Raw genomic sequence first — 24474 nt, 5'->3', positions numbered from 1 at the left:
GCCTCCCCCCACTTTTACACTGGAAAGCTGAAGCTGGCACACAGACTGGAGAAGGTAAAGAATGCTGTCGGAGGAGGGAGGGCTTACCTTCAAGGAACTGAATTTCTGTGTTTTGTTTCTCAAGTCAGTTCTTATGTTTTCCTCATCAGTGATTCATCCACTTATGCAATGTATGTGTGCATATACTACATTCTTATATACAGATGCTCAGCATTAAACCTAGCAGGTTAGATGGATCTCTGAGGTTAGCTTGTGGTCCTTTAGTTTATAGCATTTACACTTTGCTCGTGATGAGAAGAGTCACTATATCATCAATGTTTTTAGTAGAATATTTTTTTATCCTGTCTTAAGCATGTTCAGTTTCATGGTAGCCACTGAGCTTCTATTTATGAATATCATTTGAATACATACTGATTTTCTTATGAAATTGGGCATGTAAAACTATTTATAACTTTATTACATATAATGGAACTGAGTGAGAAATATGCAATAACTGGTCTAACTTTCCATAAGTGCCAAACCTAGACTCATGCCTATGATTTCTCATAAAAAAATTACTATAGGCTTTGTGATTACAGGTTGACAACTTTTTCATTCAGCAACTCCATATTTTTCAGTGTTGTTCTCCAGTGGCCAGGCTTAGTGTGGTCAACTGTGCATGTTTTGGGAAAAAAGTCCAGGGGGTTTATCTTCTGTGCTTAGTTTTGCTTTTTATGAAATCTGAACACTCACTATTGGTTTTAGTAACAACAGTATGTGTGTTGGCCATGTATTTTGAAAAACATGTAAATGAATGCCACAGAACTGCAATAGCATTCTGAGAATACACTTATATAAAATTCTCTAAACCCATACCAATTCTGTTCAGTGGAATAAATTGAAAGCAGTTTCCTGATCACTACACAGCTTGGCCGATAGCTGGTCACTCTTCTAAACAACCAGGGAACGCCTGCCCAAGTGAGAGCTAGTTTTGAAGTGTTTGCTAGACAGTGAAATAAGGTGCAACCCCATTTGCTTCCTTCTGAATCAGTCTGCAGCGTTCATTTTCAGATAGACAGGATGCTAAAAATATGGATGAGCTCAATGGGATTCCATGAACCACCTGTTTTGTCAAGTCCTCAAATTCCTCAACAGACGCCTTTCCAAGTTTTTTTTTTTAAATTTGAATTAATAGCTTCCTTGGGAGCCTTTTGGCATAACCCTAATCTTTTTTTTTTTATTATTATTTGAGCAGGAGGTCCATTCCATAGGGATGGACTATAGGAAAATTGATGGAAGTTAACCACCCTTCATTGATAAATAAAAAAGGGAATCAGTTTTGGAAATAAATTATCCACATAGCTTTTGAAACTTGGTATTTTAAACCACATAGATTCTGAGGAGACCCTGTCCGCTACAGAGGCACTGTGCCTGGCAAGCTAGGCTAGTACTGCTTCAGCTGAGGGGCTGATGGACTCCGGCAGAACTTTTTCTTCTCTTGTGGGAACAAGCCAGACCCTGTGAGCTTTACTGAAACATTGAAGTGGAAGTTCCTTGTGTCAGTTTTGATCAAGAGAAAAGCAAAAAGCTATGTAATGATGATTTTCAATGTTCCTCGGGAACAGTGTGGCGTCCACAGTGGTGTTAGGTGTGTTTTAGCTAAGCAGAGGACAGCTCATGTCTATTTGCATCTTTCCCCAAGATACTATATCATATTACTCCTCTTCAGCAGGCTTTTTAAAAAGGCAGAAAAGGATTTGCCATGGACCTGTGTGCTCAGATTTCATAAACAATTTCTTTGTTACCTCTTATATTATGGTCAGAATTAGTTTTCCGGGAAGGCTGAAATGCTGGAGTCTGGGTATATAATGAAAACTAAGTGATTTACGGTTAGACTCAAAATTCATGTTGGTAGAGTTAATGAAATTACAAGAGGCTAGGCCACTAGAAAAGTGTCCAATAAATGAAAATATTGTAGAGTGTTGTCTTTTCTTAAAAATACTATAACCGCAGTGTTTTATAGTCAGCGAACTTAATTGTTTCCATTATTTTACTTTGCCTGTGTTGGGTATTGAACTTGTGTCCTTATATATGCTCTGCATGCCTTCTATTATTGGGCCAGATCTCTAGCCCATTAAAAGTTTAAATCATTAAAAGTTTAGTTTGCCAGCACTCGGGAGGCAGAGGCAGGCGGATCTCTGTGAGTTCGAGGCCAGCCTGGGCTACCAAGTGAGTTCCAGGAAAGGCGCAACGCTACACAGAGAAACCCTGTCTTTAAAAACCAAAAAAAAAAAAAAACAAAAAAAACCCAAAATAAGTTTAGTTTGTTACATTTGTTATATTGACATACTACCCATGAGAATCTAAACATTTGACTTGTTCCATGAAAGAAAACTATCTATAGATATGTCAGAGCAGTCTCCACACTACCGTCATTCATGCATGTTCAGTAGAGACATGAGCAAAGCATTAAAGGGTGGCATGGTAACTCAGATGCGTGACCATGACGGTCACATGTTATTCATTTCAATGGCTACACTGTGTCTGCTGTTCATAGCCATGTTTTTAAATGATGGGAAGATAAAGAAAGGGAAAATGTGGATGGAGTGATGGCGACCCAATCATAGTTATGGTAGAGAGGGCTTTATACATACAGTCGCTGTGACACTTCAGTGGTGTCAATGATGATTGCATTAAAATGATGGCCCCAAACACGTGATTGTCATTTACAACAGAATCTAGAGCCAGTTTTCAAGTGGCTCCTAAATAATTTTTAGGATAGCTAGACTTAAGAATAGAAATGAAGTATCACCCAAACCATGCTTGTCACGGTATCTATAGCTCAGTAATTCACTGATGGGTTGTTCATCACAGAAATGCACTTTGCTCAGTAAGGAATGTAACCTTTTGAATGTAAGTCGAGGTATATTTGTGTATTCTGAGCAGTGATGAGTAGTGGGCTAGCTTCTCCAAGGCATCGCCATTTCCTACCTCCTGTCGGCATGGTGCCAGCCTCCCTTCTCTATCATTTGCACTTTCCCAGCTCTTCCCCCAGCTCCCCAAACCTCTCAGTTCCTGTTTGAGATGCTGCTGCCCAATTTACTACGGGGACCACCTCATCATTCTTCTAGCTTCAGTCTGGCTGTCCCTACCTGGAATTTCTCTTTCCTCCTCACCTGCTGTCCCTGTCTTTGCATAGTATTAGCTTCTTCTCCAGTTGAGGGTTGAGGGGGAGGGATTTACTGTATTCTCTCAAATTGTATTTACTACTTAAAATTTTATTTCTTAAGAATTTCTTACAGGAACACTGTATTGACATCACCCATCACTGTCCCCTCTAACTCACTCTATGACTCCCCAACTCTGTCTCAAATTTATGACCTCTTCCTCTTTAACTATTATTATTATATAGAGATGTAACAATAATCATTGTTATGTTATATATATATATATATATATATATATATATATAGTGTGTGTGTGTGTGTGTGTGTATCTCCTATTGAGTCACTTTAGTGTCGCTTATATGTACATGTACATGTGGTTAGGGCTTCTCCCTGAAGAAAATTGTTTCTCCCTCTCTCAGCAGTTATTGATTGCCTATCACTTTTTATATAATGATAAGGGCCTTGTAAGATTTCCCCCATTCATGTTGACAAGTCACATTGTGTTCTCACTATGCAAGTCTTGTTTAGGTGACCATATGTTGAGATTACATGGGTATGGCTTCCCTGTCATGCCTAGAAAACTATCTCTCAGCAGACATCCTGGTCCCCTGACTCTTAGAATCTTTCTGCCCTCTTGTCTACAAAGTTCCATGAGCCCTAGTTTACTCCACTCATGACTGTCTGGCATATTATATTTTTACTGACTGTATTATTTTTGAATCTTTAGCCCCTAAAACTACCTGACCTATAGTAGGTGTACATGAAGTATTTTTTGACTATTTTATAGAATTGATCAAATTTGACAGATTAAGGCATGAATTGTGGAGCAAGGCTACTTGGAGTCACCTTCTTGGTCTTGCCACATGGTGTGAGACTTGTGTAAATTACTGTGTTGTTTACGTTTTTCATTGCTGTCACAAAAATACCCTACACAAAATCTACTTATGGAAGGAAGGAAGGAAGGAAGGAAGGAAGGAAGGAAGGAAGGAAGGAAGGAAGGAAGGAAGACAGGCAGGTTTCATTCTGTCTTTCAGTTAAAGGGGACACGGTCCCCATGGCAGGGAAGGCGGCGAGGCATGAGGCGACTGGTCACATTGCTTTCCAACCTGGGTGAAGAAAGTGGACAGGAAGTGAGACTGGGCCATAGCACCGCAAAGCCTGTCCCTAGTGACTACAAGCTTCCAACTTACAACCAAGCGTTCAGACACACAAGTTATGGAGGGGACATTTTGCAGTCAAACCATAAAACTGCTTCTTGCCCAGTAGAGCCATGGCCATCTCAAGATCCAAAATGTGCCCATCTGAACTTTAAAACTACACACAATCTTTAACACTCCCAACGCCATTCAAAAAATCCAAAATCTCTTCTGAGACTCAAAGCCGCCTCTCAGCTGTATCCCTTCAAAATGAAAGCTTAGATGTTATATACTTCCAGTATACAGTATTACAAAACACATATTCCTATTCACAAATGGACCAAAGGAGACCCATCAAGGCAAACACCAAACACTGCAGCTCCACATTCAGCATCTGTGGCTTGTGATGGAATTATCTGGGCTCCAAAGAGCTTAGGTATCCCCATCACTTCAGCCTGCTGCATGCATCACACATAGCCTCTCTTTTTGGGTTGGCTCCACCCAAACCTTTAGCCTTCATTGGTAGATATTCCATGAACTTGGTATCTTTTATGTCCTTGGGCTCAAATGCAAGTTAGATTTTTTAACCTTCACAACTTCATATCAGGGACTCAAAGGCTGACGTATCTCACTGGTCTCAGTGCCCTTCAGGACCTTGGCACAGGCCTATTTGACCCTTTAACTCTTACATCTTTTCATACCTGTTAAACCAGTACCATATGGACCATTCTACCAAGTTCTTATAGCCAGGTTGAGACGTAGCCTGACCCTCAGATCACAGCTGCATTAGCTTCCATGTGCTGATCCCAGGGAAACTCTTCCCTAGTTGGTTTTGTAGCAGGGAAACCCTTCTGTGGCACCTTATGTTTAGGCTCTCTTCTGTGAAGGCTTTGATGGGTGGGGTTGTGCATGTGTGGAGGCAGAGTATAAGGTGTCTGCCTAACTGTCCTAAAGGCTTTAACAATCACAGCTGCTTGCTTAGTACCATCCTTATCTACAACTTTATTTTAGCCCCCTTTCCCACAAAACTGCACATGTTCCACCTCTTTCTGCTCCACTTGTTCTTTCACTCTGTAGACCCAGGTACGTGCAGTAGACCCAGATACATGCAGTAGACCCAGATACATGCAGCAGACCCAGATACATGCAGTAGACCCAGATACGTTCAGCAGACCCAGATACGTGCAGCAGACCCAGATACGTGCAGCAGACCCAGATACGTGCAGCAGACCCAGATACGTGCAGCAGACCCAGATATGTGCAGCAGACCCAGATACATGCAGTAGACTCAGATATGTGACATAACCTGGATGATATCCAGGTTTGAGATTTCTTTCACCATATACATTGGTCCTTTAGTGTTGAATTCAACCTAACTCAAGATCTCAGGACTTTGGCTGAATTCATCCAGATTCTTTGTGAGACTACATCATGAATGGCTTTTTTCCCCATGCTCAACAGTGTCCTCAGCCCTCCCTTAAGTACCATGAGCCAGGCCTCTACTCTTCCCATTTCCACCAGCATTCTGAAATTCTGATCTCTCACAGGTTGGTCATTAAGCTCTGCTTATGAAATTCTAGGGATTTTCTATACTGAAGTTTCAGTTTCTTCATACCCCCTCCATCCCCACAAGCCACATTGTGAGGCCTAAAAGCCACATGATCAGCATGTCATTTGTCATAGCAATTGCCCCACCCCTCTGTGGTTGGACTTTTATTTGGGCCACCAGCTCCCAAGTAATGACAGGGAAACTTATTATTAATTATGAAAGGTCAACCTTAGCTTAGGCTTATCGCACTAGCTCTTATAACTTAAATTAACCCATTTTTTTTAATCTACATTCTGTCGTATGGCTTGTTACCTCATCTCTCTATACTGCTCATGCTGCTTCCTCTGGGTCTGGCTGGTGACTCTGTCTTCTTCTTCCCAGAGTTCTCTCTGATTCTCGAAGTCCCACCTATACGTCTTACCTAGCTGCTGGTCTTTCAGCCTTTTATTACACCAATCTATCTAGCCAAATTTGTATACTGTACAAATACCCCACAACACTCCCCAGCACTGACTTTCTTATTAATTTTCTCATTGCTGTGGTTGGAAATACCTGACAAAAACAGAGAAGGAAGGGGTTTGTGTTGGCTGTCAGTTTGAGGGGATACAGTCATGGTGGGAGGAGTCATAGGTGACTGGTCATATTGCTTGGCAACCAAGAAAGAGAAAACAGGAGTGAGACCAGGCTGTTAAACCTCAAAGCCTGTCCCTGAGAGATCCACCTCCTCCATCAAAGCTGCACCTCCTGAGACAGTGCTAACAGCTAGAAGCCAAGTGTTCAATGTTCAAACACTTGAGGCTGTCAGGGACATTTTAAAACTATATTAAATTGTGTTTACATTTATTTATTTCCATGTGTGTGTGTGGGAGGTGCTGTGCATGCCATGGTGTGCAAGTAGAAGTCAGAGATCATCTTTCAGAAGTCAGTTCTTTTTCTCCATCACGTGGATTCCAGGGATGGAACTCAGGTCTCCAGCTTTGCTGACAAATGCCTTCACCTACCGAGTCAAACCACCATGGCTGTGCAACTTCCTGCTTCTCATCCATCTTACCCGGAAAGTAGAAAACAGACTCTTACTTCAAAGAGCTGTAATGAGATTGAAATGCATTTCATGTGAATGATGAACATATATGAATGGCTTCTGACCTCTATGTTAGAGTTGGTTATGAAGTTTGTGACAAATGCCTGTACGTGTGCTTTTGCTTTATCTGACCTTGAGAGGAATCTGTGTTCATATGTTGACCATCGTTTCAGGGATGATTTCTGCTTTTGACTGACCAGTAGAGTAAAGACTCTATTTCATATCCCAATGGCCAGAATATTGCCCTTCATCATGGTATCCCCTTAGCTGAACAATGATTTGTTTAGTCTTTTAAAGTTCTTGCTGTGATTCTTCAGTGAAATTCTTCTAGAGTTACCTTATTCTTTTTGAGATATGCTCTTTTATTGGAACCGTAGTGTATAAATTTGGCTAGATAGGTTGGTCAGCAAACCCCAGAGATCCTCCTGTCTCTGCCTCCCTAGAACTGGGATCATAGGCACGCATCACTGTGCCTGACTTCTTTCCTAGTTGCTGGGGGCGCAAAGTCAGCTCTCCATGTTTGCATAGCCAGCATTTGACCAACTCTGCCATCTCCACAGCCCCAATCTTGGGTATTTTTTTTTTAATGCATCTTGAAGTTTCCCTATTTTAAAGTCATAAAGAAGTTCTCTCATTTTCTATTTCAGTGTTATTATGGTTTTATTTTAGGAGTTTACACCATCATTTCTTTGGTATTTATTCTATGTGATGGATTCTTTCTAGTGGTCTGTGTATTTGATGCAGTCCCACTAATTAAATAGTTTGTCTTTCCCATTGGTTTAACATGCTGCATACATGTGAGGAAAGGTCCCGTATGACTTAGAATGTAGGGACTGGAACACAGTGAGCTAGTTCTATGCTTAGGAAGGTCAAAGTATTCGATTCAATTATGGATATAGTGGTTAAATGTGGGGTAATTCATTCAATTTTGGTCATACTGCGGGGGTTGAACCATCAAGCTGTGGCAGTGGGATTGATAGGAGAGAAAGTTCCGTCCTTGAGTTCTCCCAAGTTTTTTTTTTTTTTTTTTTTTCTTCTTCAGCAATCTGGAAATATGTTAGCCATTTACTGAAGAATGGATCATTGAAGAAACAACAGTTTTGGACAAAAACCAAAAGTAGACATGTTAAGTTTGGGAATGTAAGCCAAATACAAATATCAATAGCAAGTTTGTTGTTGGATTCTAGAGTTCAGAAAGTAAATCCTTCTTTGTAAAAACTCTCACCTTTCATGTCTCATAAGTGAGTTCTGAGTTCCCATCACCAGACACAGTCTGACCGTCATCTGCTTCTGAAAGTTTCTTCTTCCTGCATTGCCTTCCATAGACCAAACCAGCAGTTGTAACATTTATAGAACGTTCTAGATCTTGTTCATTTTGAGAACTTTGCCAGTGCTTGTCTTTAATACCTGGTGTGTCTGCTGTCTGAGGTGAACTGGGATGGTATGTAGTCTTTTGACTTCATTCAGAAGAGGGGATAGAAGCATGAGCCACAGAGAGGAAAGTTATATTTCAGCTGATGGCATTTAGTAAATGGGCTCTGCTGTTTTATCCCTGTGAGCTCATTTCATGTCACTGTCATGCTGGAACTTAGGGACACACATACTAGGCAGGCACTGTATCTCTGAGCTACAGCCCCGGCCTTGTGTGATTCACTACATAGTGACTCTTGGTAAAAGTTCATGTGACTGTCTCTGTTCCAGATGGGAACATTCAAAGCGCACGATGGCGAATATTTCCTAGAACCAGTCATGAAGGCAGATGGGCGTGAACGTGAAGATGACCACAACAAGCCACACCTGATATACAGACAGGAGTTAAAGAGGAGCTCCCTCGCACAGTCGCGTGGGCCTTGTGAAGTTGCAGGTAACCTTGGAAGGGAAACCGTTCAGCTAAACTGTAATGCTACTTAAAGTTTTTTTATTGGCTATCATCTATATTTTTAGTTGGCAAAATTGTATACACCATCTATTACATATGAAGAATACGCACATTGTGGAATAATTTCTGTGGTAAAAACATCTACTCTTAGCAATTTTAAGGATACGACCCACTTTCGTTAATATTGTCTCTCTGTTGCACAGTAGTGCTCTGGAGTTTATTCTTGATACAGATGAAGTACCCTTTGACCAACCTCTCCCCAAATCACCACTTCTGCTTTTCAGAGCTACCACACTACTCTTTAGTTGTGTAAGTTCATCTGTTGAATTACACATACACATGAGATATGGCATTTTTTAAAATGATATTTTCAAAAGCATTTTTCCTGTAAGGATCCATGTAAAGTGTTTCTGTAGCAAATTAAAGTCCACAATATGCATTCAGTATAGAGAATTTATAGTGGACAACCATAGACAAGTTTTATTTCAGTATACTATTCGAAATGGTGATTAAGTTTTTTTCTCAATGGAATCTTAACACCAGTCCAATCATCGTTCTGCCTCATGTGCTTCTACCTCTCCTTAGTGGAAGGAAGCATGTCATTTGCAGGTTTCCAGGACCACCATTTTGCTCAGCCTGCTTCTCAGGTGCGTCTGTTTTGGTGTATGTCACAGCAGTGTGTCCATTTTCATGCTATGAAGTGTTGACTTGTTTGAATATGTCATGGCACCAATATTCATTTTCCCAGTGACATTTTGGGTCATTTTCAGGTTTTTGATATGAGAAACAATGCTTCCCCATCATCTTTGTCTACAGGAGGTACACACAGATGCTAGGGAATCCCATATTCCTTTACAAAGCTGTGTTTAGATCCAGCAATGTGTTAGAGTTGATTTTCATCCTCTTTTTCTGATAAAACTCAGACTACTGAATATTTATAATGTATTAGGATCTAGGAGTCATGGATTTCTATACAGGATAAATCTATTGCTGATAAAATATTTTGCTTGTACTTTGTACAAATGTTAGGTTTGGGTCTACATATACTAATGGATCTTCGTTATTCACATGGTGACATACAAAAACATCGAGAAAAGGCAGCTGCAGTTGTCATCCAATACAAAGCCAAGACAAAGAGTGGGATCAGGAAGGATTTCTTTGACGTTGTAGGTATCCATAAACTATAGTTCTGAATGCTGTGATGCTGCTCATTGTGGGATGTGATGATAGGCAGGCCTTTGAAGGTTTTTTTTCTGGGAATCCACTCTTAATTAACCTTTGCTGTTAGAAGACTGCTGTTCGGTGTGGCCCTCACTGAGACCAAGGCTGTACTTTACATCTACTGACTTAACAGAAACTTTTCCATTGCTTCTAATATGAGCATAACAGCTGCATTTTTATGACTTCAAAGACAGCACAAATGTGTGTGCAGCTTCACAATGGGACACTACGGAGCGCAGCTCTTGCCAGAGCCAATGGACTATTCAGGAGCAGCTTGTTTAATGAATTGTGTGGCTTTGTAAGAAGAAAACCCCTAAGGGGCATTCTGAACGCATAATGCGTGACGTAGGGATATGCAAGCCTTCATATTCATGCTCAGCATTCGTTATTATCAAGAGAAGGCTCCAAAAAAAGCTAGGTTCTTTGGTTTAAAAGATTTTTCATACTAAAGGCATATGATAAAAATTATAAATGAAAAGCAACTGGATAACTGAAATTTAGTTTTTTTTTATTAATTACAATATATGTTTCTGTATAATATTTATCAAAACATAAATGTAGTATCTATTCTCATGAATAGATCCCTCCAATTTCAGTTTCAATTAACATGTACATTTTTAGCCATTAACAAAGGCAATCAGTTAGTGACCCAAACTATTAGCTACTAATTATCACTTTATTAGTAAAAGTGAAGAGTTGTGAATATAATTAGTGAAATCTTATACAAGATGTTTTTTTTTTCTTTCTCATCTTTGTTCAGAAACTTTCAGTAACCTTCCCTATTCCAACAGCTGAATCTTCAAGAAAATTCCTTAAGGAGGTGAAAGCTACAGGTTTAGTACATTGCCCATCACAATTAAACAAAAATTGACTTTTTTTGGAATGGTTTTAATTCATTTCAACTCTACTCTTGATGAATTAGGTTAAATTGTTTCCAAGGTCAGAGGCCACTGTGCACACTAAGGTGGTATAAATGAAATTTGTTGGTTAACCCCAGCCATTGTGGACACCAGAATCTCACGCCTAGATAAGGCAGAGGTACAGTCCTGTGGATGCAGAGGGGCTATCCAAAACGAAATGCAAATGTAATCAGACATCAAACGAAAACCCCACAAATGCCACCAGCAACGCGAAGTAAACACAACGCAAAGGGGAAGGAAACCTGGGAGTGTCTGCCGAAATGAAACAAAGTTTCTGAGCTCCATTGTACATCTGTTACTATTCCTCCTCAGTGGGCAGATGGGATCCCATGAGCCTTACCCAAGGTCTCTGTCACCCACTTGTCTCTGTGTCATGGAGTAGACTCACAGAGCATTTGTTGAGCGCCAAGAGGATGAGGACACCTGAGAGTGCCATGACTTTTAATGGAGTTTTTCTAACTTCATGTACTTCTGTTGTCTTCGAGTCCTTAATATTACAACAAAGATAAGAATTTGTTAGAACTGCACTGTGGATCGGAAGAAAGATTTGTTCCTTGGAAGTTCTCATGTGTGTGAAGAGTAACCCACTCACTGAACTTGGGGCTTGCCAATTCTGGCTCGTCTATCCAGCCACCTTGACCCAGTGATCCAGGGGCTCTACCTCTTGAGCGTGAGGCTTTGGTTGCTATAAAGTTGGCCCCTCTTGTTTGTGGCTGGGAAATCTGGTGTCTTCCGGCCCATGTGGACTTGCCATGGCTCATGATCAGATCTCCTGAGCAAGAGGAATTGTGGCTAAGGAGCCTTTGAAGTCCTTGACACACCTGTTCTTCTCTTCTGTTTCATTTGGAACATGTTTCAGTCTTTTCTTTAGATCCAATTGCTTCCTGTTCTGATATTTGCAATCGGTTATTTACTTAGTAACTAGGTAGATCTGAATATTACCCTTTCTTAGACCCACTTAACTTCCTTAGAGAGATCTCTCCTCTGCTGCTGCACATTCCCTTTGTCCTGTTTTAGATTTAGTTATCCTTAAAGATTTCAACTTCAAATGTTTTTCTTCCCCACCCACATATTATGGTTTCTCAAATTAAAAAAATAACAACACTTTGTTCTAAATACGAGCCAGTTAAATAAATATCTGGGTGCTCTGGATATATGGAGATAAAATGATAGTGGGTCATTAATTTTTGGCTTTCACACTAATTATGACTATAGAGGCTCAGTTTATTGCAAATTGATATTCAATTCTTTTATAATTTACCTCTGTGTGTTCTCTTGTGGTTACGGTTCACTAGTTAGCCATGAAACTTATTTTATAGCTTTATTTCTGGCTCCCAAAACACATAAGTTAGTTGCCAGTGCTTGGTGAAGTAAATCTGACTCTTTGGGTCTTTGCTGCTTAAACTCATAAAAAGTAAGCAAAGATTCTACTTTTTATCAACTAGAATCTAATAGTAATTATTAATAAGATATTTTTAAAGAATACTTTGACTCCTTCCTACCCTGCTTTTTTTCTGTTCATTTTCTTCTATTATTGTTATAGCTAAGACATATAGCACCATATTAAATAGGAATAGGAACTATTTGACTTGTTCTTGATTTTAGTAGGAATGTTTTCCACTATCTCCTTTTAGCATGATGTTTACTCTAGATTTGTGATGTGTAGTCTTTAGTATGTTGAGATACGTTCTCTCCAGCCCTGTTTTCCTGAGAATTCTTTTTTAGAAAGGCTTGTTGAGTTTGTCAAAGGTGAGTTTTTCATGTATTGAGATAATCATGTGATTTATGCTCCTGAAGCCACTTATGTGATATATCAAAATGATTTATTTTTCCTGTGTTGAATACTCTTGTATCTTTGGAATGAAGTAATATTTAAAATAGCTTATTCATTTTATATATGTATAAGAGTTTTTAACCTAAATCTATATATGTATACCATATATGTTTTTGATACCAGAGGAGTCCAGAAGTGGGCATCAGATCCCCTGGAGCTGATGTTGCAGATGGCTATGAGCTGTGTGATATGGGTGCTGGGAACAGAACTCAGATCTTCTATAAAAGCAGCAAGTGCTCCTAACTGCCAAGTCTGTCCTCTCGCCCCAAGTGAATAGTTCTTGATGAATTTCAGTATCTATTCGTAATGAAAATTCTTAGTAAGTTAAGAAAACTATGGATTTAAGGGGACTTCTTTAATCAGAGAAAGAGCACTTAAGGATGCTCATTTAGGACCACTGGATGAAATAATAGTAGTTGGTTGGTCTCAAATCTTTGTCCTCAGTAGACCTCCCACCTTTGATTCTACGTCTTAGCTCAGCTCTATGTTATTTTCATGGGGATGAGCAGCTAGTTCTTTCTTTTAGTCTCTAAGAAGCAACATTTTCCACAGTGACGTTGGTGCTAAATTCTCCTCATTCGGTGTGTTGTCATGTATGGCTTTTCGCGGAGCCATGTGATGTGGCATTCAGTTTAAAAACCTATTTTGAGGAAATCTGAGTTCATTCCTTTGTTATGCTATTCAGTTGCTGGCTATGAAAATGTCACTCAGCCCATGTCGCATGCCTGTGTGTTTTAAAAATTCTCCAGGAATGGTAACTGATCCAAGGCTGCAGGGAAGACTGATGTTGTAATCATTCTTTTATCTCACAGAGACAAACCCACAATCTTTCGTGTATTTATTACCAGTAGATGGTGTAACACGAATCTTAAAAAGGTCTTATTAATAAAAAAATAAAAACAACCCTGGAGCCAGATATTGGGGTGAAAACTGAAAGATCAGAGAAACAGAACAAGCCGCAGCCAACCTCACCTCGCCAACTTGCCACCTCGCCTATCCTGTTTCCTCAGTGTGGAAGCCTCTGAGTCCTCACCCAGAAATGTTTCCACTGAACTGCTGCTAAAAGTCTCTAGTTCCTGGTCTTCACTCTACCTTTCTGCTTCCTGCCATCACTTCCTGGGGTTAAAGGTGTGTGTCTTTCCCAAGCAAAGACATGAGATCTCAAGTGCTGGGATTAAAGGTGTGTGCTACCACACCTGGCTCTGTTTCCAGTGTGGCCTTGAACTCAGAGAGATCCAGATGGATCTCTGCCTCCCAAGTGATAGAATTAAAGGTGTGTGTGCCACCACTGTCTGGCTTCTATGTCTAATCTAGTGGCTGTTCTGTTCTCTGATCCCCAGATAAGTTTATTGGGTGTATCAACCACCAGATGGGACTCCATGTGTTGATTTGTGAAATTCTTCAAAACTAAGCATTAAACATACACAAATGATAACCCATAGTTCTTCATGTTCTTGAGATTTTCAATAACAAGAAATCTTAGAGACCTATACATCTTCATGTTTCTATGATATAGAATACCTTTACTTTAAAAATAATGCCCCTATGGAAGCTTGGCACAGGGGAATCTCCCAGGAGACTATGGGGAGGGGCCCAGCTTAGACTTCTAGCAATAGTGGCCTGAACTGGCTGTCTCCTGTAACCAGATTAGTGCCTGGCCCAATTGTCATCAGAGAGGCATCATCCAGCAACTGATAGAGGCAGATGCAGAGACCCACAGCCAAACATTAGGCAGAGTTTGGGAATCCTGTGGAGGAGGAGGAGCCAGAGGGGTCAAGGACACCGAGGGAATGCTCACACAGTCAACTAACCTGGGCTCATAGGGGCTCACAAAGACTGGGCAGACAATCAGGGAGCCTGCATGGGACTGACCTAGGCACTCTGCATATATGTTACAGTTGTGTAGCTTGGTCTTCTTGTGGAACTCCTAACAGTGGGAATAGGGTTTGTCTCCAACTCCTTTTCTGGGTTTTGTCACCCCACTTTTCATACTGGGTCACCTTGCCTAGCCTTAATACATGGGAGGTGCTTAGTCTTACTGCAACTTGATAGGCCATGTTTTATTGATATTCATAGGAGACATGCCCTTTCCTGGATGGAGACAGAAGAGGACGGGATTTAGGGGGTCGAGGGGATGATGGAGGAGAGGCACTGGGAGGTGACGATGGGGAGAGGCTGTGGTTGGGATATAAAATAAATAGATGAATAAAAAAGTGAAAAAAATAATTCCCCTGGTTTTTATTTTATTATCTATGTTACCATGGATAACACACGTAACTTTTTCTTCCTAATTGCCCTCCTTAATAAGTTGATACTAATAGTAGTGTCTATTTCATAGAGAGTTCTTGTTAATACTAAGGAGGTAAACATGTGTGGCTTGAATTAGCACTTAATAAATAACACAGAAAACATGGGTATTGTTGCTATTGACAGTATTAGTTCAATAGCATGGAAACATAGGGCATATTATAGATCCTGAATACAGCTTCAACCATGAGGAAATGTGGTAACATAATATCTGATATGGTCATACCTCATTTCAAAGAGTTTACAATTCTCTAAGCTTTGGTGCATTCAACAGTGATTTCAAATGTTGATACACTAGATTAAACCTAATTTGATTTTATGCCCTCACTTAATGGTTCTGTGCTTTGGAGAATTGTGAAATAATTTTCTTCTGGTCAAATACACATCAGCCTGTGCACAGATATGTCTGAGGCAGTGGCTCTGTCTTTGAGCTGACACCGTCATGTATCTCATTAGTGTTATCCTTATGTTGAAGTCATAGCCACTAAGCACTCCTGTCTTATTCTTCAGATTATTCCTTTCTTCCATACACCATTGTCTTTTTCCTCTATTATCTTTATCTTAATCTTTTTCCTACTCTCTGTGAACATTTACTGACCTTAGAAGAGCATATTGCCCAACAGTGCTCTCACTCCTGGGAAATTTGAAGCTGGATGAGGAATTGCTACTTAGTGGTGCACTGTTGAGAAGGGCTCTAGAATTTATCCTGCAGGGAGTCTTCTAGTTTGGATATACATGGTCTCATCTCGAGTGAAGATGAAATGAGAGAGCATTTCCTTATTTTTAGAAGTGGACTTAAAGATGAATGGAGACACAGATAATAAAAGATGGCTAGAGCATTTGGGAGGCTTTTGTAAATCTGATTTTGTATTCTTCATTCTAAGAATTCTAAGATGAGAAATACCTAGATGAGTTTAAGATCATAATGCTTTTCAAAAAGTGATTGCCATTTAATTTCAAAAGATAAATAAAATAGTGCACGGTTAAAAATAAGAGCAATGCAGGGAACATTTGAAGGAGAAAGGACAAGAAAAGGAGGCTAGATCCCAGAATGAGGGCAGCAGAGACAACCATTGGTGGTGTACAGTTGTGATGAGTTGTGTGCACTAGGAAGCTGTTTGCCGACATTTGTAGACCCCAGAAGCTGAAAACTGGGGAAGAAAATTGTGAGAACGAATAAGCAGTCAGACATTCAAGTAGAAATGTGGGCTTCTAATCACATTATTGTATGGTCATAATTTTAAGCAATGTACATTCCTCTAACTATTAATTTAAATGTTCTCTTTGAGTTATAACACTCTGCTATGGGGCACTGTTGCTGGCATAACTTTTAAAGATTTTATGTTATAGTATGATACCGGTGCTGCTGTGCTTAGGGGGAGCCTAAATTGGTTTCATGTTGTAATGCGCTTCCTATTAATAAAGGGCAAGAACCAGTTTTAGTCTTTGACTCGATGAAGCAGAAATAGAAAGGAAAGCACTGCAGAGGAGTGATGTAGTTGAACTGCCAAGTGTACTTTAGTATTTGGAGATTGAGTCTCATGTAGCCCAGGCTGGTCTCAGATTTGCTGTGTAACTGAGGATGGCCTTAAACTCCTGATCCTTCTGCCCTGTCACCCAAGTGCTGGCATTACAGATATGTGTCACTATGCTGGGTGGCAAACGTGTTTTGAGTAATGGTCATTTACGTAAGGTATTTACAGAGGTCACTTTATCATCATTAGTCATAATGCTTGGGCATGAATACTTAGAAAAGGCAATAGATTGTAGTTTTTTTTTAGCTTGTGGAATGTTAATAAATATTATATTAGTATTTACCATTTTATTTCTTAAAATTATAACAACAATGTAAACTTGTAATCATTTAAAGAACACTGAGACATTAAGGTAATTATTTAATCTTTTTTTTTTTTCAAGACCGGGTTGCTCTGTGTAGTTTTGATGCCTTTCCTAGAGCTTACTCTGTAGTCCAGGTTGGCCTTGAACTCACAGAGATCTGCCTGCCTCTGCCTCTAAGTGCTGGGATTAAAGGCGTGCGCCACCACTGCCTGGCTATTTAATCATTTTTCTATCCGCCTCTTATGCCATATGGTTAAAGTTGTGGGGCTGTGTATTCCTATATATTTTTGGCCCATTATATGCAGTTTATCAAAAGTGTATTTGAATATTTTTGTAAAAAATTCCAAATAATGGGATCAAGATTTAAATACCACCAGAGTTCCTACTTTTGAGTGTTGGAGGGGCTTCTTTCTGCTCAAAAGCTCAGTTCATCCTTTTTGACTACTTCACTTCTATTATTTATTCATTTTTTTTTGTCTGTGTTCAGGATGGTAATTTATAGAGTTTTAAATCAAGACTTTTGGGATTTTTAGCTACAGAAGTTTTTTTATGTGTTAGATCAAATTTTAAAAAGTTGGAAAACTATTTCCTTAATATTCATACTGTGTGTTTAATTATTTTATCTTACTGCTTTATCTAGCATTACCAGAACAACAGAATATGAGAGTCATGGTGGCTGACATAGTGATGTAGTGGTAATCAGCTTGATGTACTTACTGAGGACTGTTCATTGTGTTCTACGTATTTGTGTGTATGAGCCAGCACAGCATAAAGGGCTGGAAGATAACTGCCCTTCCCTCACCGTCATCCTGTCCACTTCCACTTCCTTTCAGCCGCTGAAGCAAACGTTACTCCAATTCCTAATTTCTAATCTCTCTGACTTTTTTTTTAAGGTAGCATTGTTGTAAACATATTTCTTTCAAAACTATATGCTTAATTTTAATTTTTGCCCACATAAAAGTATGCTATGTTTAACTTTTCTCACTTCCTTCACTTAGAGTGTCAAGACATGTCAATCAAACATGAATTTGTAGATTTGGATAAACTGTTCAGTTATTTTTCCATATCTTTATATTTTCTTAGGATTATTTCAAATGGAGTATAAGTAAATAGATATGTGTGGATAGTATAGTGTTGGTGGGTAAGTTATGGTGTTCTTCCATTTTTTCTTTACACCTCATTGGCACACAGCTCCTGCAGTCATTGAAAACACTCACTCTGGAGCCAGGTTTCTAGACTTGAAACCCATTGCTATGTATCAGTATTTTATTGATGATTAACAAAAAGGTACAGTACCTTTGAGTTTACATGTGGCTGTTGGCCTTTCTTATAAGATAAGGGGTATGCTTTGTTGCTTCCTTTTCAGGGTTTTTGTGTGACGTGGTCCCAGTTCTCCAGCTTTATCATTCTTCCTTTTGTTTCTGGTATCACATCCAAGGACTCATTGCAAATCAAAAGTCATGCAAAATATCTCTACATTTCCTTCTAAGAGTTTTACAGTTTTTTGCATTTCTTTTAGGTGTTTAATTGATTTTTGGTTCATTTTGTACATTGAGTGGTTTTGGTTGCCTTGCTGAGGATCAATTGGTGGTATCAGAGAGGGTGCATTTCTGGGGTCCTTAGTCTATTCCTGTCATCACTGTACATGCTGTGAAGACCTCAGTGGATGTTGGCTCAGTGGATGTTGCTGAGTTATGGGATTACAGTCCATGGGGTGGATGCACATCTAACTTGCATGATGGCTTTTCAAAGAAGTTAGGCCAGGGGTTGGCATCACCAACTTGAATGTTAGCCAACCTGGTAGATGGAATAAACTAATTTGTCACTTAGTTGAATTATTATTGAGGCACTTAAAGAGCCTATAATTTTATCCTTCAATTTTTATTTCTGTTCCCTTCTCTGGCTTGTAAGCTTTATGAGGTGCTGTGTGTGCCTCACTTCCTAAACAGTCTTGATGTGTATAAAATGCTCAGTAAAAGTTTGTTTCCACTAACCTGGAAACAAATGAACAAATGTATTGACACATAAACCTTCAGCCTTTCCTGGTAGCCAGAGACTTTTGTCTATCAGTTTATATGTGAACTCCTTCAGGTCAGCAATTGTCCACTGATAATCAGTGAATGAGGAACCGCAGGGGAAAGATAACAGGGTTTTCATATCTAAGGACACAGTAATACAAAAGACAGATGTTGAAGATAATGGAAACAGTGCTTAATGGCATTGTCTGCTATCCCACAGGACTCCATTCATACTTAAATGAAGTGAACCATTTCACTGATACTGTGTGTGTGTGTGTGTGTGTGTGTGTGTGTGTGTGTGTGTGTGGTGATAGTGCAACAAAATCTTGTTGATTCTTGATTATTTGGTTCATAAATGACTCAGAAGTTTTCATTTCTTTTTACCTAACTCCTTTGGTCCATTTTTCTGTTGAAAATACAACCACCCATCAATTTCAGAAAAGTTAATTGAAGATGGAAAAAAGAAATAGCACACACATCCATGTTGTTCATGAACCTTTTGCATTAGCACAAATAATCAAATATTTAAATGCTGATTTTTTTTTTTTTTTTTTTTTTTTTTTTTTTTTTTACGTAGCACTTAAAAGTAGTTCCTTTCCTTACAGGGCTTACCACTTTTCTACATAAGCAAACAATGAAAATCACCAGACATGTTGTCACTGTCATAAACTTTTTATCAACAGTTGATTTTCTGGTTTGAGTTGCTGCCTGTTGGAACGTTTTTTCTGGGGGTAGGGTGGGGTGGGGTTTAGTGCTGCTTTCACATATTGCATAATGAAAGTTTGTTTTCTTCTTTATTCTGTGAAAAGTCACCAGAGAAAATGTGACTGCTATGTAATAAGACTAAATCCTAGCAGCGACTTAACTCATTTGCCTATCGAGAAAGACAGGAATTTCTTCATCCTTATTTCCCACTCATTGGTAAATACATATATTTGGTAAATAAATATTTTTTTTAAATAATCAGACCCATTAAAAGAAAGCTTAGAGTCAGTGTTACTCAAATAGCTCTGAAAATATGAGCATTGTAAATCACTTACATATAATGAAAAGTGATGCTCCTGGTGATGCCATTCAGTGCAAGGATTGTGTTGCGGCCGCTCTATTTTGTGCAATATATTAATCCCATCCAGTTTAATGACTTCAGTTTATTCTTCTTTCCAGAAAATCAAGTGAAGAAAACTGCTTTGCCCTCTCCTAACGTCAGCAACGTGACTGGAGACGTTAACATAAAGAAGGAAGGGGTGTTCGGATTGGGAGGTGAAAGGACTCAGTTACATTCCAGGAATAAACGCTTTTTATCATACCCAAGATATGTGGAAGTTATGGTTACAGCCGATGCTAAGATGGTTCATCATCACGGGCAGAATTTGCAGCACTATGTGCTGACCCTAATGTCAATTGTAAGTACCGTAATAGGGTTCTTTTCAAAGGTTTATTTTATGTTTATTATTTTGTGTGTATGTTGTGCGTGTGTTGGTGCCCTTAAAGGTCAGAAGAAGGAGATCTCCTGGGGTGGTCCTGAGTTACCTGACCTGGGTATTGAACTTGTGTCCTCTACAAGAGCAGCACGTATTCTTAAATGTTGAGCCATCCCTTCAGTCACAACTTAATAGAATTCTTACATCATCTAAAATGTCCCATTTGATATTTTTTCATATATAATTTAAAAATGTTTTTCCAAACTGTAAACATGAGCAAGTTGTGTTTTCATTAAAGCCAGAATTTCATCTGTTAATCTGGCAGCTTTTATATTTGAAAAATCTTGCCTTGCCGCCTCTCAGAGGATCCTTGAAGTGTTCTTTATGTGAATAGCTTCTGCCCTCTAGTGACAGAGAATATCCTTGTGTAATTGATCTTTGAATCTGAACAGTACAACCTCCATATGTTGTCATGGATGGTAGAGGGTGTGTCTTTGACTACTATTAATATCCCCTTAATCAGAGCTTTGGCACACCATCTTTTGAGTTATAGACTCACTTTGAGTGGAGCTGTCTTAGGATGTGTGGACTACAAGAGTCTTTGCTTTGGTATTAAGACTCTCTGATGAACAGTGGTGGTTTTGGTATCCAAAGGTCCAGTATCATGAAGAAACATGTCAACTCTATGCATGCATACATACACATGTGTGCACATATATCAGCTTACCTTTGTCATCTGAGTATCCCTGAATTTAGTCTTGTTTTGGAGTATTCACAAAAATCACCCCATCTCATACTCCAGTTGTCCAGGTTTAATTGACAAAATACAGTCAGTCACTTATTTGTGCAGGTTCAGCATTATTAGGGACATACTTTATGGCTAGAAATGTCTCTGCCTGGATGGAATTGAGACCTGTGCTGTTGCAAAGACTTGTCCAAGCCACGTCTGTGTGACCTTGTGTAGCTGTAAGATTTCCTGTGTCCTGCCACCACTCAGACCCAAATAAACACACAGAGGCTTATATTAATTATGAACTGTATATGGCCTATGGCTCAAGCTTCTTGCTAGCTAGCTCGTATAACTAAACTCAGCCCATTTTTATTAATCTATATGTCTCCATGTGTTCTGTGGCTTTTCCTGTGTGCCATTACATGCTGCTTCCTGGACAGTGGGATGGCATCTCCCTTGCCTCTCCTTTCCCTTCTTACTATCTCCTTTGGATTTTCCCACCTGGCCCCATCCTGCCCTGCCATAGGCCAATGTAGCTTTATTTCTCAACCAGTCAGAGCAACACATATTCACAGCCTACAGAAAGATATCCCAGAGCAACCTTGCCAGCTTCCTTAGGTAGAATTCCCCAGTTAAAGTTACTGTGAAGATCCTAAGTTCTTCTCATTTTCCTTACCTGTGACACTTTGTCTAAAGTCCTTGAAATTATATCAGGTTAGATGTTGCCTAAATATAGTACTCCATACAAAGTGGGTGCTCAGTCAACTTACTGAAACGATGAACAAGTAGTTAAAATAGAATAACAATTTTTGTGAATACAGTACATTATGATAAAAACAGATGATCCAAAGCTAATTTCTGAAATTGTACTATACACCCATACATGAATTTGAACTGATTTTAAAAAAAGACAGAGATTACTAATATAAGCATATACTGATGGTACTTTTTTTTTTTACTTCTGAATCTAAAATAATTATGTAGCCCTGTATTTATCTCTGTGTGTGTGTGACCCATGGGTGTTCTAATGAAAATTATAATATATGTAATAATTATAATGCATGTCATTTACCATGTAAAACATTGAATCATATGTAGCGAACACTGGATAAACTTAGTGATAAGAAAGTGAGATTTGGCCGGGTGGTGGTGGCGCACACCTTTAATCCCAGCACTTGGGAGGCAGAGCCAGGCGGATCTCTGTGAGTTCGAGGCCAGCCTGGGTTACCAAGTGAGCTCCAGGAAAGGCGCAAAGCTACACAGAGAAACCCTGTCTCGAAAAGCCAAAAAAAAAAAAAAAAAAAAAAACCAAAAAACAAAACAGAAAGTGAGATTTGTTAAGAAGATTGTCTACAGGGAGGTACTGAAAGAAAACACTGGATTTTATAAAGATGGTGGTGTTTGAAGTGTGGTTGATAAAAGACCACTGATGGCAGAACTTTAGAAATGCTGACTAGAGAAAGCAAAGGAATGCACCAGGAACTGTGGAAGAACCATTTTCATAATATTTCTATACTCAATAAAAGTCCTGACATCTTTATTGTATATAAAAATCAGTTAATGTTATAGTTTTTGAAGGAGCTTGGACATTTTGAAGCTTCCTGAGAGCAAGGCAGACTTTTTTTACTCCATGAAAAGACTCTTGTGTCTGATATTCCTTGAAACAACAATCCAGGCTGTAGACACGGCACTTCCAAGGTTTTCAGTAGGAGGAGTACAGATTTCGGCAGGATCTGGGACCTGCATGGTGCTGTTGGCCATCCTGTGTTAAAGGTTTCATTTTAGGGTGATAGATGTGACAGGGCTGAGAAGGGGCACCACTCAAGTTGTGAGTGGAGTGGAAGAAACATGTAGAGGAGGGTTAGGCATGTGTGGGTGCCTCCCCTGCCTCAGAGGCCAAATTCAGAAGACTCTGCACACCTGGGTTTGATGTTAAGTGAAATGTAGGAAAGTCAGTATGTGTTAAGGTTCCATACATATATTTGTTGGTTTAAAAGGTTGAAACAACATTACAAATAGAAGGAAACCTAGGAAAAGGATGATGGACTCTCTGGATTTAACCTAAAGCTTTCTTAGGCTTAGCATTTAATGTCTCACACTTCTTGAAAACTTGAATCTTCAGCACAGTAGGACAGGTGGTCAGACCAGAGGTTATCAGATCTGGTCAATGTGTTTAATCATTTTGAAGTCCACTTTCAAAGTAGTTCTAGAGATGTAGGGAATTACTGTCTCCATTGTCATCCACGGGTACCTCCAGTTGAAGAGGGAACTAGTGAGTTGTATCATCCAACCCCTCCAAGCTAGCTCTAATCCTTCCTATGCTCCTCACTCAAGTGTATAACCTCTTTTTCTTGATCATGTATATGTGTATGTCTGTGTGTCTGTGAGTGTGTATGTCTGTGTCTGTCTGTGTGTGTCCACGTGTTTGTGTGTGTCTGTGTGAGTATATCTGTGTCTGTCTGTCTGTGTGTGTCCGTGTGTTTGTGTGTGTCTGTGTGAGTATGTCTGTGTGTGTCTGCACCTGCAAGTCCATTTTTGTGGTTTGTGTGCATATATAGTTTCAAGACTGACCGATCTACACTGGACAGCCAATAAGGGCCCATGCTTTGAGAAGCTAATTTTCTTCCTCCTAGTAATCAATAGTTGCTTGTAGTTCTTAGGCTAGGGGTTGGACCCTACCAGTTTTTCCCGCTTCTCCATTAACATGTCTATTGATATTTCTGGTATTCTGGTCTTACTTATATGGCCATTTCTAGGAGAAACTGTTTCACAGCAGAATTCTTAATATTCTGGCTCTTACAATTTTTCTGTTCTTCTGCTGTGTTCTCTGAGTTGTAGGTGCAGGAGCTGTGATGTAGATGTGTCCATTGGGCTGGGCAACATCTCAGCATTGTGTCCAGTTGTCGTTTTCTGTGATGGTCTCCATTTGCTGTAAAGAGAGGATTCCTTGATGAGATTTCAAAGTTGTCATGATTTCAATTTCTCCCATTCATAAGGATGGCGAACACTTTTTGAGATATTTGGTAGTGACTTTTCTTTCTATTGAGAACTCTCTGTTTGGATCCCTAGACCCCTTTTTAATTGGATCATTTGTTTCCTTGACTCTTTGTTTTGGGGTTCTTTGTATATTCTGGATATTAATATTCTGTCACATGTGTAGCTGGCAAAGATTCCTTCCCATTCTGTGGGCTTCTTCATCGTGTTTGATTGTTTCCTTAGCTATACAAAAGATGTTTAGTTGACTAGATCCCAGTTGTAGATTGTTGACCTAAATTCCTCTGTAAATGGAATCTTGTTCAGAAAGTCCCTTCCTATATCTTACATAACAGTACTTCCTATGTTTTCTTCTAGCAGTTTTAGTGTTTCAGGTTTAAAACTGAGATCTCTATCCAC

General features: G+C 39.4%; 1 protein-coding gene across 3 annotated transcripts in view; it reads left to right on the top strand.

Annotated features, from left to right (window-relative positions):
• Adamts20 (ADAM metallopeptidase with thrombospondin type 1 motif 20) overlaps window positions 1-24474 on the top strand; it is a 131522-nt gene that overhangs the window by 7719 nt on the left and 99329 nt on the right. For all 3 annotated transcript variants that reach the window (XR_013046564.1, XR_006066118.2, XM_006974321.4), the window contains exons 3-4: window positions 8614-8776; window positions 20095-20333. Coding sequence is in view for 1 of the 3 variants with exons in the window: in XM_006974321.4 (XP_006974383.1) it covers window positions 8614-8776; window positions 20095-20333 (402 nt within the window). In the remaining 2 variants the exon portion in view is untranslated. The remainder of the gene's footprint in view (window positions 1-8613; window positions 8777-20094; window positions 20334-24474) is intronic.

The sequence above is a fragment of the Peromyscus maniculatus genome, chromosome 20 (genome assembly GCF_049852395.1).
Source record: "Peromyscus maniculatus bairdii isolate BWxNUB_F1_BW_parent chromosome 20, HU_Pman_BW_mat_3.1, whole genome shotgun sequence".
NCBI classification, from domain to species: Eukaryota; Metazoa; Chordata; class Mammalia; order Rodentia; family Cricetidae; genus Peromyscus; species Peromyscus maniculatus.
The sequence above is the reverse complement of the archived record's forward strand: the minus strand, read 5'-3'. Positions and strand labels throughout refer to the sequence as shown.